This window comes from Haliaeetus albicilla, chromosome 17 (assembly GCF_947461875.1).
Source record: "Haliaeetus albicilla chromosome 17, bHalAlb1.1, whole genome shotgun sequence".
NCBI lineage: Eukaryota > Metazoa > Chordata > Aves > Accipitriformes > Accipitridae > Haliaeetus > Haliaeetus albicilla.
The window spans coordinates 26,763,870-26,781,823 of record NC_091499.1 but is presented as its reverse complement, the minus strand read 5'-3'; the positions used below and the strand labels follow the sequence as shown (position 1 = coordinate 26,781,823).

Sequence of the window (17,954 nt, the reverse complement as noted above, 5' to 3'; positions counted from 1 at the left end):
CATATTAAATGCACTGAAGTGCTGTACTCTCTATTTAGTAGGTGCTGATCTCTTACTTCTAAGTTGGCAACTTAAAGCAATGTGTAATTACCAGTTCCACAGTCGGTTGTTTACTCTCTCCTTTGGTTTAATGTGAAAGACCACATACCTAGCAACTACTAATTATAAATGTAAAGAAATAATAGAATCTAAAATAGATAAGGGAAAACAATCTATTTCAAGAAAACAATCTTTTTCAAAAAAAGTACTGTTGCTTATTTTTTTCCTGTGCATGTGATATGCATGAGTGTGCTCAGATATCTAGAATGTGCATGTGCATGAACTCATGGACTGTGATCCTGGAGTTTCCATTCCAAATTGTTTTGTGCTCTGTATTATCCAGTAATACAGTAGGGATTATTTTATTACTGATTTTTATTGATAAAGGAACCTAATTGTGTAATTAAATTTAAGTTATTCTCTCTTGCTCATTCTGTAAGAATTTTAACGTGTTCAAGGGGGAACCAAATCTTTGCAGTGCAGCAGTTTCTTTTTTCCTAGTATATTAGCATATTTTAAATGTGTGCATGAACAACAATGCAAGTGATATTTGTGATCGGTGTTAAGTATTAAAATAGTGTGTATTTTTGTTCAGTTGCCAACCAGTCTTCGTGAGCACATGTCTACAAATATGATGCTCGCATCATATTTTTGAAAATTACCTTTACCACAGGAAAAGGATGCTAAAAGAGGACCTTCTACAGTCACGCTTTTCCAAGAAAGCCCTTTTTATTCTTCCTGAAAACCTACAGCTGTTTATGAGATTTTAAATTATGTTTTCCAAAATATTATTTGCCCACCCTGTAATGTGGCTTCTGAACTGACTTGTCTGTGCTGCTGATGCTCTCCAATGGAGTGGATGATCACAGATTCTATAGGGAGACATTAAATCATGTCCTGAGGCACACTGATAATTAATCCGTGGAAAAACAGACTGTGTTCTTTACTGAATATTCTCTGGGTTTTTTTCTCCTGACATTTGTACTTTTTGTGTAGTTGTGGGATAATTTTTTATTTTTTTTCTTTCTGTGAATTTAGCCCTCCTCAGACTGATGCTTCACCAGTGGCTTCACCAGATCCACAACGCCAGGAGTGGTTTGCCCGATACTTCACGTTCTGAGAGATGATTTGGTTTTGTGGCACAGCGTGATGTGGACTGTTTATAAAGAGCATGACCTTAAGTAAACCCTCATGTGAATAAGCTTTCCTGTAATTTGTCAAACACTGTGAATGAGAAAGTATTTGTCTTTCTGATTTGAAACTGCACTGTATTTCATGTTATATTTGTTGGAATCACTTGACATGGTACTATATAATGTGTGTAATTATTATTTTTATTTAAAATGGAAGAATCTTTAAACTTTGTAATGACTACATAATAAATTTTGGTAGAACAAATATAATGCTTTCCCCCTTTTTCCTATAAATGTGTTTTCTTTGATTTCAGGTAAGGCTTCCCCCCCCCCAAAATAACGTAACTGCATGGTTACTATAACTACGATTTAAATTATAAAAGGAAAAAGTACATATATATCTCATTCTTTCTCCAATTTGGGCAGGATATGTTTAATGCATCCCAATTTTATTCTGTTACTTTGCGGCAGTTTAAAAAGTGTCTCTTTCTAACATTTAAGAGGAAGGATGTGAAATAAATCAGAACTAGCGTAGCTGCTAGCCTTCAGAGCAGAGTGATTTTGACAAGAGGATGAAAGAAGCCACAAACCAGGAGCTGTTCATTGGGGAGGGGGGTTGACTCCTTCCTTACCTGTTGCTCATGAGACTTTGCCATCTAGTTATAATCAAATTGAATTTAAGGAGAAACTGTTCCCACAAGTTATGTATTTCTTTTATGAATATTAACAAAATTAAATGCTTGAAATATTTAGAATACTGCACTAAGTATCTCTGCATAACTCAAGAATCTACATTTTGAGCATATAGTCCTGCTTTGGATGAAATTCATGTCTGAAATGGAAAAAAAAAAAAAAACCACCACCCAACTTTTTCCCATTTATACATACTACAGCTACAGATCTTTCATTAAAACTTAATCACCTTCCCTTGGCTATATTAAAGTTTTTTCTTCTTCTTAAACTGATATATGAAGATGTTTTTTCAGCTAGTGAGCATGATTCTCCAACTTACACCTTTTATGATACCAGTGTTGCTTGAGAAATTTGCTGCAGCATATAGAATACTAGAGCTTATTGTCTTTTAAAATATTTTTTCATTCAAAGATTACCACAAAGTAACTCACACTGGTAGTCTCAGGGAGAAAATTGTCTCTTTGTTTTATGAATGTATTTTTAAGCTGAATCTCTTATCTTTTAAAAGCAGGAAAAAAAATGTTTGAGTTATTTGAATAAGGTTTTAGTTAGCGTATACAAAGGTCTTGAACTTTAATAATTCATCTGAAGCCCTAACTACATCCTTTTTTTTTGCTATATGCACAAAGGTAAATACCCAGATGAAGATACTTGCTAATTACAATGAGTTTTATATGTAGTATATGTATAAATGAAAAATTTGTATGTTTTCATATAAACAATATAAAATCTTCTAAATGAACATTTTAAAACTTCTATCTTATAATTCAGCTTGAAAACTCCACTGAAAGCTGTACTCTGGTGATGCTGCTGTGGATTAAAGATGTACAGAGCAGATTTTCTGTACTCGGTGGACTCAACTGTAGGTATATGCAACTTTTTAATTTTAGAAGAAAGCCATATTGGGCAAAATGTCAGATTTCTTGGCTGTTACCCAAAATAAAACACACTAGCTCATTTTGTTATAATGTTCTGAAGTGAGTGTTGCGTGTTTTTTCTTGCATGCTTTGCAAGGGCTCAGCCTTTTTCTCCCATCCTCTACTTCATTTGTACATTTTTACATGTGGAATTAATAACTGAACAGTAATCGGAAGATGACAGTATCTGCATTTACTTTACCTATTCAGTAAAAAGTGTGCCCATTGGTTTTTTGCTAGTAGGCATTTGTCTTTCACAAGAGAGAAGAAAGTTCAGAAGCACTGAGCTACCATGTTTTCACAGGCAGCAGCTGTTCCACTACTGAATCAGTCTCTTAAAGAAACAGCAACAGCCCAAAACCAGCCTGAAGAAACTAGGAAAAAACCCTGATTTTCTACCAAATAGCACTGAGAACTCTGTAAAATGTATTCCTAAAAATAGTTAATATCTGGCATTTGGGATTAATACAGGAATTTGCGTTATCACAGTGCCACTGCGTTCCTGATCTTTGCGGTATCTGGTATTCTGGAAAAAGCTAAAAGTGCACATATTCGTGAGTCCAGTTGTGCAGAAAGTTCTGCAGAGTCTCTGCTCACACATGCATGTAGTCTTTCCTAGCTTAACAGACAACTCCAAGTACGGAGATTACAGAATTCGTGTGAAATTGCATAGTATTATTTACAATGGTGGGGAAATCTTAGCTTTCAGGAGCTGTCTCTCTGCACTCTGACACATTAAATTACTGTGTTCTCCTATGGAAGAAGGAAATAACAGGCTATATTTGATACAGGGGCAAAATGCGGAAGAATCCTACGTTTCATCAAATGTCATCGTAATAACCAGTCTTAAGGCCAGGTTCGGCCCGTCAGCCTGCATTGCTCCATTTACTTCTGTGGTAAGAGTTTGATGCCAGTAAATTTTCCAGGTTAGCAGAAAACTGCTCTAGCTGACCCATCTGACAGTATCTCATAGCACAGGGAAGAATTATGTCCTGAGAACTGCATGGCTTTTTTTCTGTAGCAGGAATTGTACCCAGAACGTATACTTGGAAAAAAAAAAGCCCAAAGATGATTGAAAACCAAGCTGCAATCAGTGCCAACATAGAAATTGCCTTATCAGATTGACTCCTTCCTTTCGCATTTTTTCAGTTACTTCAGCATATGTGTACTATATGTACCTGAGACTTCAAGGAAAATATTAGTCCTATCAGAAGTACTGGCAATAAATTACATGGATCAATATTATAAAATTTTTAACATTCTAATTTAGTCTAAATAATTTTTCACATCTTTTTCTCATCATCTGTTATTTGGGAAGAAAAAACTTGGATTATTTTCTAACTGATTTGAGTAGTTCTGTGTTTAACGTTTACACATTTAAATTAAATGTCTTGGATTTGTAATCTTTGATCACTTTAAAGAATAAGAATATCTATGTATTATAAAATTGGAGAATATATAATATTTAGGTTTGGGTTTGGGCGATTTTTTTAGGATATACCTATCATCTTTTCTTCCTAAATGCTTTATATAATGCTACAAGAATCTTTGTTTTCATTCTTAAAGCAGAATATAATTTTTTCACTCTTGATGTAGTCTCTGGAACTAAACTTCCCCACTTTTTGAGATTAGAAAACTCTTTCCCCAAAGGAGCTCCTTTGATGAGCTGCACTTCAAAGCTGAAAGCAGCAGTCTCTTTGGGGAGAAATGCTTCTGTTCCTGTAACTGAATATGGAGGGATTCTGAACTGTTAGCCCATGTTGCAGCACTTGCCTTTCTGGTGTGGCAGCTGAAAAAATTGGTGTCCTTTCTTTAAATTGTTACAAAAATATATTATCCCAGTAACCATAGCTAGAAAATCCCAATCTTAACTTTTTTTCCAGTTTTAGTCTTACTCTGAAACTCTATTTAAAAACTGTAGGACATGAGGAAATCCTAATGAGTATCAGGAGAATTCACTCATAATATTAGAAATCAGACCTATTCACAATGTCAGAACAATCTCTTGCTGGCTTAAGCTTTATTTTAAGTTTTACGTGAATTTTGTTACATGATCCCCATGCTATCCACAGGTAAATTTCACTAATTCTGCATTGACAAAATTAGACCCCAAGTTTTCTGCCTTTGTGGTAATTTACTTCCCCTGGAAGGAAAATGACTGACTCACATCACTTAAGAAAATGGTGATCTTCAACCTCCTCTGCAGTCAACAGGCAGCTTCAAGGGTGAATCAGCCCACTTACTTATGTCTCGTGGTTGCATAAAGACTGTAGAGCAACAACAAATATAAGTGCCTCCATTGCCTAAATTTAGGTGTGAGGAACCCTAGCCTGTCTTTTTTTTTTTTTTTTTTAAACGAACATTTGCAAAAATACATCAGCTTTGAAAGATGCAAACTGACTTTCCTTACAGGAGCTGTGTTGCTTTTTTCCTGGTATGTTCAATGTAGTCCAATACAGTACTGTTACTATTCTTCCTAGGCAAATACTAAACCATTTTTTACTGTAATGAAAGTGAAACTCTAATTCGTAGTATTGCTGTTTAGCTACTTTTGGGTGTTGGGCATTGTATCAGTTTTATGTATGTATACGTTTCCTGGCAAAATCCTTAAATGGAAATTTGGCTCGTTTCCATGTACAATTATATAAAGAAATCAGCTTGCAGTTCTAAAGCTAATTTACTTTTGTATTGGGTTTGTGTGGCAAGGTTTTGGTAGTGGGGGCGGTTACAGGGGTGGCTTCAGTGAGAAGCTGCTGGAAGCTTCCCCTGTGTCCGACAAATGCCAGCCAGCTCTAAGATGGACCCACCGCCGGCCAAGGCCGAGCCCATCAGTGATAATGGTAACGCCTCTGTGATAACATTTTTAAGAAGGAAAAAAAAGTGGGGACAGACAGAAACAGCAGCCAGAGAGAGGAGTGAGAACATGTGAGAGAAACAACCCTGCGGACACCAAGGTCGGTGAAGAAGGAGGGGGAGGAGATGCTCCAGGCGCCGGAGCAGAGATTCCCCTGCAGCCCGTGGGGAAGACCATGGTGAGGCAGGCTGTCCCCCTGCAGCCCAGGGAGGTCCACGGGGGAGCAGATCTCCACCTGCAGCCCGGGGAGGACCCCACGCCAGAGCAGGGGGATGCCCGAAGGAGGCTGTGACCCCGTGGGAACCCCACGCTGGAGCAGGCTCCTGGCAGGACCTGCGGATCTGTGGAGAGAGGAGCCCACGGAGCAGGTTTTCTGGCAGGACTTGTGACCCCATGGGGGACCCACGCTGGAGCAGTCTGTGCCTGAAGGACTGCAGCCTGTGGAAAGGACCCACACTGGAGCAGTTTGTGAAGAACTGCAGCCCGTGGGAGGGACCCCACTCTGGAGCAGGGGAAGAGTGTGATGAGTCCTCCCCCTGAGGAGGATGAAGTGGCAGAAAATAACATGTGATGAACTGACCATAAACCCCATCCCCGTCACCCTGCGCCGCTGGGGGGGGAGTAGGTAGAGAATCCGGGAGTGAAGTTGTGCCCGGGAAGAAGGGAGGGGTGGAGGGAAGGTGTTCTGAGATTTGGTTTTATTTCTCATTACCCTACTCTGGTTGATTTGTAATAAATTGAGTTAATTTTCCCCAAGCTGAGTGTGTTTTGCCCGTGACAGTAATTGGTGAGTGATCTCTCCTGTCCTTATCTCGACCCACAAGCTCTTTGTTACATTTTCTCTCACCTGTCCAGCTGAGGAGAGGGAGTGATAGAACAGCTTTGGTGGGCACCTGGCATCCAGCCAGGGTTAACCCACCACAACTTTGCAGTGTATTTTGGTCATATAAATAAAGATCCTTTTCTTTAGCTACACTACAGTAATTGGAAGTAGCTGCGGATAATACTGGGATCACGTAACACAACCAGGCAGCCAGACTGTAACAGAACTTTTCCTCTTCGGCATGACCCACTGCTGAACTCCATTTCTCTTAATAATAGAACTTGTTACTTGCTGGGCTCTTTTACTGCACAACTGAGTTAACATTTATCATTTTCAAGCACATACGCAATTAGACAACTCAAGCATTGTTGACTGTACAAATTGCACTGCATAGTTCCTAGGTTAACGATGGGACCTATGAGGTGAACTCCTGATCCACTCCGGAGTCCTGCATGCTCTTAAGGATGAGTTTAGAAATTGCCTGTCATGAAGGCAACTCAGTTATTTTCAGAGTTAAGTATGGTATAGAGGCCTGTTCACAGTAAACAGCTGGCTGAACACCACAAGAAGCAGGTGCTGCCAGCAGCACTGATAGCAACGTTGCTAGGGAACAAGAAGAGCCAAGCTTAAGAAAATAAAAGCGTAATTCAATAATAACTACCAAATTCTGGCTTCATTATGACAGTGAGTCCTCTTGGAAATTAACAGGCCTTCCACGTTCAACCTGACAGACAAACAGAAAAGCTTAGAGAGCTGCTGAGTCTTTAGCTGGAATTATAGCTATTTAACTTCAGTTACAGATCATCAGTGTGATGGCTGGGCACAAAGAAGAGTCAGCACACTCCAGGCTGTAAACACCACAGGCAGCCTCAGTCATGGCTGGCAGTACACATGCCTTAGGGCACAGACTGAAGCCCAAGTTTTACAGTCACATGAACATCCAACCATATTTACCCTGCTTAGACTAAATCTTTACCTAACCTGTAGGATCCACAATCACTTCTCAGCACTCGTGCAACCTTGCCGGCAGTGTCTCAATTGCACGCTGGCAAGGGATATGTACCAGCCTCCTGGACCACAGCGTTAGTGGGCAGTTCTTGTACTCTCCTGGGACACTTCCAGATTGAGGGCACACACTATATTCTGTAAAACTGAAAAAGACAGGAGTTTTTAGTCTTCATCTTTTTCTTCATAACCACACAAGACTATGAGAAGTGACCTGAAAGGAAAAATAGTAATATTGGCTTATGTAAGAGAGCCATTCAAAGTGGAAAGCAGAGACAAACCAGGAAAGCGTTCTGAGCCCAGGACAAGAGAGCTTTTTAGGCTGGTGACTGCTAGCTCTGTCTCCATCCACTCATTTGAGACAATAACTTCTTGTCCTATTTTGCACCATGATTTCAAAAGGGGCTCCCTCAGGATTTTCAAATTGGCATACTGTATATTTTTAATGACTTCTTGTTGAGTAAATATTTCTTCATTACTCAGCTAAGCACATAATGGTTACTAGTTATTATTAGATAATAATGAAATGATAAATACTTTAGTTTTTTTCTTGTAGGAACCACTACCTAATTGCAGCCTTTACATAGCAGTATCAGTGACTCGCTCTGTAGTTGTAATTAGCTGCTCCAGTTGCAGACTGCTGCATTCTTTTTCATCCTGTTGCTCTAGCTGTTTAGGCTACAAAACGCAGATTCTGAGGAAGCACAGATGGACACCTCCAGGAAATCATAAAGATTACAGCTCTGCCATACCAGAAGCCGTAACTACACTGATCTAACAAATGTGTGGAAATAGCTGCATCTCATCATCAGAAAAAAGCAGCCTGGTTCTGTACCTTGCAAGACAGCACCATAAACTGACTGAAGTTGACACTGAAAGCATATTGCAGAGATAGGACTTGGTTGACACTCCACCCAGGATAACCTTTACCAGGAATAGTTTCGAATTTTCACAGCAATCAATTTATATATTAGGTGCAGATTTCAGCAGTGCTTTTGCAGCCATATCCATTCAATTGGTTAGAATAAGGGCATTTTATAAAGCAAAATATTTTTCAGTTCTAGGAACATATCTAGGGGTTAAAACATTTCCTCTTTATAGCCCCCTGAAGCAGTCTTAGACTTTTGTTGTAAACACTATTTCCTTCAGGGGAGTTTTCAGGCAACATCTACAAATACTCTGAGGAAATTTGTATTTGCAAACAATGCAGGACAGATAACAGATGTTCTATCCACTGATTTACCAGACAGGAGTCACATGCAGGAATCCCCTTCCAGTAGCTTGTGGAGTAGCAACTCAGAGAAATGCAATTTGTGATTTAAGGCCCCTGCAGTTCCACCCAAGAAGCTTTTGCTCAAACTTTCCAAGACCGTTCCCTTCTCTGCTGGCAAAACATTCCTCGGATCAGCTCATGGAAGGTGAGATATTCAATATCGTTAACAGAAGTGAAGTAACTGCTGTAGCTTTCTTATTCCTTATGATCACATATTTAAATATGATTGGGAGAAAAAAATATGCTACACATTCAAATTAATTATCTTAGTTTAATTAAGGCAGGTGAGGCAGTTTCTTTACATATTGAAGCCATGCATCACAACTTGAAAATAAGGGATCTAAAGGATATTTTTTGTTTGAAAAGCATTGGTTTTCCCCTCCACCAACTCTAAAAATATAGATTTTGTACATTTCTTCTGATATCTTTTTATTATAATTGGCATAGTTCTGATACCTTGGCAATAGTGTGGTATGCTTTTTGGTTAAGATCTTACATGGGCAATGATTTTTGTTTTGATTGCCTATCAATAATGCATCATTAATACAAGCCAACAATGGGAAGTCCTGGGAGTGAGCAGCTCAGTTTTAAGAAGTTTTAAGATTCCTCAAGCACTTTGAAGTGAAGGGAACATTAAGTTATTCTCTGTGATATCACAAGATTTGAATACATATATGAAAAAGATACTTAAATACATTAGAGGTACTGAGAAAATGCATGTAGTAATTCAGAGGACAGTCTACTTACACTGAACTCAATGGGGGCAGAATTTATACACGCGTGCACAGCACTTGTTAGAAGAGCACACACATGCTGCCAAGTAACTGAAGAGGAAATAAAGAGGCATATTGCTGGAGAAACTGGAATCCAGTTTCATTCCTTATGCCTGGAACTCAATTTTGAAACAGAAGTAACTATTTAAAAGATAAAATATTTCAAACAGTTCAAGCGTGTCACTGGGTTGCAACAGACACTCAGAGAAAAGAACATACGGATACAAAACTATTCAGAACACCACACTGTAAATTCTGGGCAAAAGTGAAAGATTTAGAGCCTCCAGCAAACCCTATTTTCTGGCTCTATTAAAAATTAAATCCCCAAACTCCTCAGGCTTTGCTATGACATGCCCTCACGAAGAAGGGGGGATTGACTGGTTTGTCAGGCAGCTCGCTTTAAAGAAGCCAAATTCAGTTTTGATGGGCCGTGTAAGCCGCAGCGGGGTGGGCTGCAGGAAGCAGCAGCAAATACAAGCTTCGGCTGCCTTGGGGCTACCCCTGCTGCACAGTACCCCTCTTCCCCCCCTCGACTTGCAGTCCTCCCGCGTCGTACACAGGAGCAGCGTCCCTCTGTAACGGGGGAACGCCGACCGAGACCTTTAGCCACACCACAGCGTGCAGCCCCGTTGACAGAAGAACCCGTTGGTGCTATCTCTCGTCCACGGCAGCAGCTGGGATCCCCTCCGTACCCACCAAGCGCCCTCCTCTCCCCTCAGGGCACCCGGCCGCCGCACTGCTCGGCGGGGACCCGGGCCCGCCGCTCCTCAGCTGCTCCCGGCGAGGGGACCGGCCCTCCCGCCGCCTCTGAGGCGCCTGAGGGAAGGGCCCCAACCCCGCCCGGCTCCGACCCCGCGGGCTGGCGGCTCGCCGGCCGCTCTCCGCCCCGCTCGGCAGCCGCGGGGCCCGGGCGTGGAGCGGCGCGGAGGGGGCGGGGACGGAGTCGCTTCTCCTGCCGGGTGAGGGAGCTGCGGCGGCGGCGGGAACCGGCCGGAGGAGCGGCGGCAGCGGCGGCGGCCGGCGCTGCAGGTACCGAGGGAGAGCGGGGCGGCCGCGGAGAGCCTGCCCGCCTCCGCCCGGCAGGGACGGGGGCTGCCCCGCACACACGCTCCGGCGGGGCCGCCGGTGCGGGCGCTGGGAGCGCAGCCGCGGCCCGCGCTGCCCGGAGGCGAAGCGGAAGGGGACGCGCCCGGGGCAGCGCGTTCCGCAAGGCGGGCGGGCGGGCGGGCGGCCCTCGCCTCGCCGCCTTCAAAACTTGCCGTGCTGGCGGCGGCCGGGGCGGGAAGGCCTGGCTCCGCGCTGCGGTGAGCCTGCCGCCGCCCGAGGCGGAGCGCAGCGGGACCAGCTGCCGCCGCCGGCTCCCCTCACCGCCCAGCGAGGGAACGGGTCGCCGGGCGGGTCCACTTTCTGGCGTTCAAGCCGAGGCCGGCCCGCCGCCGCCGCGGGGTGACTGACTGACTGACGGGAGGCGGGGCGAGGGTGACTGACGGACGTGGGGCGGGGCTGATTGGCTGGGCTGGGCGGGGTGGGGCGGGGCGGTTGGTTGGCGGGAGCCGTCTGTGAGAAGCGGCGGGCGGCGTGTGGCGGCGTAAACCCGGCGGCTGCCGCCGCCATCCCGCCGGGCCGGCCGGTCTGTCGGTCGGTCGGTCTGTCTGTCTGTCGGAGCGCGTTGTAACGAGGTGCCGCTTGCCCAAGCTCATGAAGCCGCGCACGCGCCAGCCCCGCCCTCCTCTCTCCTGGCTCCCGTGATGGCCTTTTCTGAGTGAAAAAATAAAGTTTTCCGGCTGGCGCGTGTCCTTACCGGAAAGCCTGGCTTTTCGTAACCGCTTTACCTCACCGGCCCGCCTTGTAGGCGCAACATGGTGCTGAGCGCGGATCAGGTGAACCTCATCGGGCAGGTGTTCGAGTCCTACGTGCTGGAGCACCACAGGGACGACATCCTGGGCATCCTGAGGGAGGCCGACAGTGAGGCGCACTATCCCGTCGTCGTCGACGCCTTGACGCTCTTTGAGACCAACATGGAGATCGGGGAGTATTTCAACGCTTTCCCCAGCGAGGTCCTCCCGATTTTCGACAGCGCGCTGCGCCGGGCCGCCCTGGCAGCGCTGCAGGCCGCCACCACCGCCGCCCCTCCACAGCTCAGCGTGAAGCAGAACCTCCACGTCAGGGTCTCAGGTGAGCGGCGGGGCGGGGGCAGCAGCGAGGCACCCCGGGGGCATCTCCCAGTCAGCGTTGCCAAATTTCCTTACTCCGTGCCAAACTGTTGGAGCGTCATGGGAAGAAGCAGGTTTAATTCTTGCCGCTTCAGTGTTTGAACCAATAGCGAATGGCTGGTGTTTATTAAACAGAAAAGAACACGTGCAAGCACATGTGGTTGCGTGGACCAACCTGGAAAAAAGGTGTGGCCATCCATGATGGCGTGCGTGTCATGGTTAGCATTTGTTGCTGGGTCAGGACTTACACCAAAGCCTTTCCGTGGGGAAAAGACTCCTCAAATCAGCAGTTGGTCTCATGTTATTTCTCTTGTTAGTCGGGCCTAAAGAAAAAAAAAGAGTTTTAGGGGAAGGTACGTAGTTCATAGATTTTCTTGCAGGTTGACTTCCTTACCGTGTCAGTTGGCTCATGGTCTTTGTTGGCTCCAGCCATCTCCCAGAAGAGGCAAAGTCTACATTTTTAATTGTCTCGTAACAATTTAATCTGAATTTTTCAAATTTTATGCTTAACTAATTGTTGTAAAATTACTTGTTACAAAATTGGAACAAACTATTGGAAGGCATGATTGTTAATAGAGGATTTTGTCCTTTTTTTCACTACAAGTTGATATGCCATTATTCCTTATCACTATGAAATTTTTAGTAGCTTTGGGGTGTGGTAAGTGTGGAGTGCAGGTTCGGGGGTTAAAATGCCTATTTGCCTATTGTGGGGAACTGGGGTCAGTGGTGGCACAGTCCCTTCTGGTCATTTCTGATTTTAACTATTTGGAGCTGTCTAGTCTGCAAAGCCAGGAGCTGGTGACCTGTGTTTCCCTCCTCTGCCCCATGCCGGAGTGGTTTATGATCATTCAGTCTTTTGGCAGCTTGAACTTGGATGAATCCCAATTGTTAAATAGACCTGTGTTTCACACCAGTAAATTTCATTAAGAATATTGTCATTAGAACACATACATCAGAAATATAATTAGCCTGTGGCTCTCAAAATGCTATTCTGTCAAGGTTTTCAGGGGGAAAAAAAAAAAGCTTGCTACCTGTTTAGGTGTTGTGATGTTTGTATCCAACTGCTGAGTATGTGGTGTACAAGGATGGCCTCTGCGTGGTACTAAAATTTGAAATGTCTGGCATCTCCCTGTACCTATAGAAGTAGGAGTGAATTAAAACTTTTTCCCTCCCTGTACCTATAGAAGTAGGAGTGAATTAAAAGTTTTTCCCCAGTGTTCTAGGATGCACTTCCCCCAGTGCATTTGCATCAGTCACAGCTTCAGCATGAGAACAGGGTTATTTTTATTCCAAGTATGATTATTTTATAAGCTACCAGGAGGTACTGGAAGGAGTAAAGCAAGGGGTAGATGTTTGCCGCGTGAGTAGCTGCGTCTTTGAGACATTCCTGCTCCTATTATCAGCCTATTGCTGGAGCTTACCATTCCTCCCACAGTGATGTTTTGTCTGAATATTCTCTAATCAACGTCAGGCAAAATTAGCCACATTTGATCAAATAGTTTTAATAACTTACAAAAGCAAGTCTGATCGTTGATGGAAGAAGTTAGTTGTCAGACTCACAAATTACTCCATCACTAAACTGGAGAGAAACTGATGAAGAGCAGGGGGTAGTTATCCTCATGTGGTCCAGCTGGATCAAAAGAACATCTGTCCGTGTAGTTTGGTTTATGTTCTGTACCACCAAAAGGGTGGCTACTGAAGAAACAAAAAACGATAAGCTAAATGATCTGCAGGGCTTTTTCCACCCACATTTTCCCATGATACTGTTACCTTTTAAGTGAATACTGGGTTCCGATTGCCTTCAGGATTCTCATCTTGGAGTGCCGCTTCCCATTCCCACATCAAATGGGAATGAGGACGAGGTGCACTCTTCTCTGTGGGAGTGGCAGGCAACTGCCTGGAGTGGGGCCGAAGGAATCTGTGTGTCAGGCTTGGACTGAAGTGAGGAAAAGTGGTTTTGCTTATGCTAGGTATAAGAATGTAATCTTGGCACGCTCATACCAACATGGACAGGGCATCTAAGAGTTCAAAGAAGGATTCAGGGAGCGTGAATATGCAATGATTAATAATGGGTGATTACCCCAGGTTCACTGAAGAAAGTAAGAGATGAAGTTCTTTATCTGAATTGTAGCATTGTAGGAATTTGATTGTATAACTTCTCCTTTTGCTACAAATCCATTAAAAGATTTTTCCTTACTTCCCATTAGCCTGAGCGCTGCTGTGTCTGTTACTGATGGCCAAGCTGCTTCTAATAGTTCAGTTTTACACATTATTACTAATACAGTAAAGCTGATTCAAAGAGGCGCATACTCAGTTAAAGAGTTTGTCAAGCAGTCTAATATGATCAGAATGAAGGCTCTTTTTTCCCTGTCCGGACTCATCTCTTCAATATTCACAGAGATGATCATATCATACATACATTCTGACAACAGTGCTGCAGCTCTCTCTAGTGTAAGATGTGTTGTATTTTGCAAAGGTTGTTGAGCTGCACCAATACCGAGCTGGGAAACAAAGATGCCCAAAAAGTTGGAAAAATAATGGATTTTATCTTTTTTTTTTGCCTGAACTGAATAGAAATGCAAATCTGTGGGAGAAAAAGAATTTTCAACAGGTTTGATAGAATATGTAAATAGCTTTGTTACAGTCAGCCAGAAAAATTTGTTTGCAGTTCTACATAATGCTTTATTTTGTTTCCAGATTATTTAATTCCTTTCTACTTTACTTTTTTTTTACTTTATCCTTTTACCTTTTAAAATTACCTTAATATTTTAAAATATTTTCTTCAAACAAAAGCAAAAGATCAAACATTTTGCTTAAAAGCATTAAAACAGAATGTTTCAGCATGTGTGAAATAAAGCATTTAGTTTTGAAAACACTGAAATAAATATATGATGTCTTTTTTTTAGCAGCCAATGCTACTAAGAGGATTTGACCTAAATGCACAAATAGTTTTCATCCCCTTAGAAACATCATTTTCCAGCAGATTTATTATTTTACATCTCTGTTTCCTAGCTCTGTTTTGGAAGTAAAGCTAAAAAATTATTTTAAGAGCAGGTAATCTCTTTTTTAAGTTGATAATTATTAGTATGTTGTAGTTCATGTACTAACTTCTGAAGAGGCAATATTTTGATGCTATCCTCAGGTGTGCATTTCAGAGACCATTTACTTTTATAAAGACTTTGTCGGCTCTTGAAGTAGATTAATCTTGTTGAGGATCTCAGCCCCTGTGGTGCTAAGTGACGGCCACACTGGTGACTGGAGTGGGATCAGTACACCACAGAACTGGCTGTCGGGGTGGAATTAAAGGAGAGCAAATGTCACGAAAATGTTCTGTCACTATTCATTTGAACATAAAAGTGAATTTGCTTTGGTTGTGCTCATAGCCCCTTTATATTCTTTTTATGCCATCTTCCTTGTGCTTGAAGTTTAGATTTAAGGTCAAATGCTCACAGGCTATGAATTTTAAATTTGCTTAGACTTGAGAATTCACACAAGATTAGGAGTTACACTTGTTTAGCTGTGGGAATAACATAGAACCACAATTAAGTAGCAAAACTAAAATTTTGTAATTCAGATAAACCAATTGCAGAATAAATGGCATTTGCCAAAAGATCATTTGAATTAATAAATAGATCTGAGAACATCAGGATCTATTTCCATGAAAGGAAAGTGCTCATGACTGTTCAGCCCTTGGCAAGAGTAGGGGAGTAAAATGGCTACATTTTCTGTTAGTGCTCAGTGTCTGATGATTTTCACAATTTGAGGCCAGTGAATCAGATTTATGGTACAACAGATGAATTGTTGAATCACATTTATGAAACAGTAATAACAATGGCTACTGTTAATATGTCTGGCATTTTTTCTAATCTTTCTGTTTAACTGCATTGTAGGTCCATGTTTTATATGCATAGCCTTATGCCGCACGTATTTTTGTTTAACAGGTTTGCCTGTTTGCCCAGAGCTGACTCGAGAGCACATTCCTAAAACCAGGGATGTGGGTCACTTTTTGTCTGTTACTGGAACTGTCATACGTACCAGTTTGGTGAAAGTTTTGGAGTTTGAACGGAGTTACATCTGCAATAAGTGCAAGCATGTGTTTGTTGTCAAGGCTGACTTCGAACAGTACTACGCATTCTGTCGTCCATCAGCCTGTCTTAATGAAGAAGGCTGCAACTCAACCAAGTTCACGTGTCTCTCTGGAACAACCTCTTCTCCTACCTGCTGCAGAGACTACCAAGAAATAAAAATTCAGGAACAGGTAAAAAAAAAAAAAAAAAAAAGGAGAAAAAGGGGAAGGTATTAAGGTATAGCTGTTCCAAGTACTAAAGAAGGCATTTGGGGGGCTTAATTTCCTGCTGGAATAAGGTAACTGCTAATTTTAGTGAGACTGTTCATGCATACATCAGAATTAAGTTTATCCCATTTTCATTGATAAGTTTTAAATGCCAAGATAAGTGGAAAAGTTTTACAGCTTCTACTGTTGTTTAAAACAAATGCCTGAGAAGACTAAAACAAGGCAGACAGCCTGTTAGTCAGAGATTTCCAGTCAAAGAGTTAAAAATTTAGGCACATGTTGACTCGATTTCCACTATTAGGTAACTCCATTCAATATTGTACAAAACACTTGGGGTCAGTGCACAGATGAAACTCCCGTGTTGGATCCTTACAATACCAAGTGTGCGTTGTTTCTCTAAGCGCTTACTGTACGTGATGCTGATGTTCAACACTGCTTCTAAGGACTAAATATAGCCCAGTGGTGGCCAAGGCCAGGTGTAGCAGTGCAGTATGGTCAATACATGGTGTCTACAAATGTCTGTTCCCTTCAGTCAATATTGAATTCAACAATTGTTGAATATGTGATCCTTACAGAATTTGCATTTGTTTTTTCTGAAGGTAGCCCTGGGTGGACGTACAGCTAAGCTGGAGGAGTAAGAAACAATTGGGCCTCTTTTTACGGTAGCGCATAACTAAAAACTGGCACAGGAAAATCTACACTGTACAAAAATTGAGAATAAGTAGGGTGTATTGCAGGCAATGTTTCTGTGTTTATTTATATGTTCAGTGTCTTTTTAATAAATCTTTTCTAAGATATCCTCAGTTATTTCAGGGTTTTGATTTTATAAATTAAGAGGATGGTGGTGCCAATCTACATACAAGATGTATGAAAACAGAAATATATGATATTAGAAATGAAGCTCTTAAATGTTGCAGGTTCATATAATGACTGTTTCTGACATATGGTTTCTATAGGGGTTTTTTTGTTTTACTGTGTGACACACAGATCTCTATGATGGGATTTTCAGCAGCATAAGCTTATTAAACACAGTAAAGTTAAACCAGGAATGAATTTCACTTGTGTTTCCTACTGAGCTCTGCAAGTAACTGTATGTGCCACCAGTATTGACAGTGATGTGAACTGCCTGTGGCCATTTAGATAATACACAAGGGTAAATTAACCTTCCTAGGCACTAGAGAGTGAATAAATCTAGAATTCTAGCATGTATGACCTGTGCTGCAGAATGAAAAGGTACTTCTGATTGTTGTTCTTGTGCAGTGGATATTCTAAAAACTATTGCGAGCTTTAAGTGTAATGGAAAGATTGCTGGTTGGAAATAGACTGTGACAAGATTGCATAGACTTTGCCCTGGAGAAAAGAAAAAGAATTACAGGAGTTACTGGCACATTTGTCAATATACATTTGTCTGGTTGTCTGTGAATTGTTTTTTTTTCCTGTTGTTGATTTAATCCTTGACACCTAGGTGTAAACTTATATGTCAACCTGTCAAATTATGGTTAAATACCAGAAAAATATAGAGAATAATCTTTCAGTATATACTTCAGTGAAGGATTATCTAACCCATGGACATGCTTCAGTACCCAAAGTAAACTTTGCATATTGAAGAAGTATCTAAAAATATCTCATATTATTAAAAAAAAAAATCAGCTCTTTCAAATGACCTCTTTTAGTGAGCTTTCTTCAGCAAGATATTGAAATCACACAGTACCTCCCAGGATGGAGCACCTTCAGCTAATTTAATACCCAATCCTGTTTCCATTAATATCAGCATTAAACTTCCATTATTAAGTTCGTGGCAGCAGTGGCATGCTCACTAAGTTTTGTGAGTAGCAGCAAGGACTGACCTCAGTTCCAGGAAAGGAATGTAGGTCCTTAAGCCAGAGCAGCTATAAATGGCTTTTGAAAGGTGCAGTTCTTAAGAAGTGCTTTTCCTT

At 42.0% G+C, this 17,954-nt stretch overlaps 2 protein-coding genes across 13 annotated transcripts in view; both read left to right on the top strand.

Moving 5' to 3' along the window:
* FAM184A (family with sequence similarity 184 member A) overlaps positions 1 to 2,842 on the top strand; it is a 72,835-nt gene extending 69,993 nt beyond the window's left edge. For all 11 annotated transcript variants that reach the window (XR_011328493.1, XM_069805136.1, XM_069805130.1 and 8 more), the window contains one exon: positions 1,078 to 2,842. Coding sequence is in view for 10 of the 11 variants with exons in the window: in XM_069805130.1 (XP_069661231.1) it covers positions 1,078 to 1,159 (82 nt within the window). In the remaining variant the exon portion in view is untranslated. The remainder of the gene's footprint in view (positions 1 to 1,077) is intronic.
* Positions 2,843 to 10,231: 7,389 nt separating this feature from the next.
* MCM9 (minichromosome maintenance 9 homologous recombination repair factor) overlaps positions 10,232 to 17,954 on the top strand; it is a 49,589-nt gene continuing 41,866 nt past the window's right edge. The window contains exons 1-2 of one of the 2 annotated variants that reach the window (XM_069805123.1): positions 10,232 to 11,685; positions 15,665 to 15,981. In XM_069805123.1, the coding sequence (XP_069661224.1) occupies positions 11,370 to 11,685; positions 15,665 to 15,981 (633 nt within the window). In that variant the 5' untranslated portion in view covers positions 10,232 to 11,369. The remainder of the gene's footprint in view (positions 11,686 to 15,664; positions 15,982 to 17,954) is intronic. The other variant, XM_069805122.1, reaches the window with a different exon arrangement.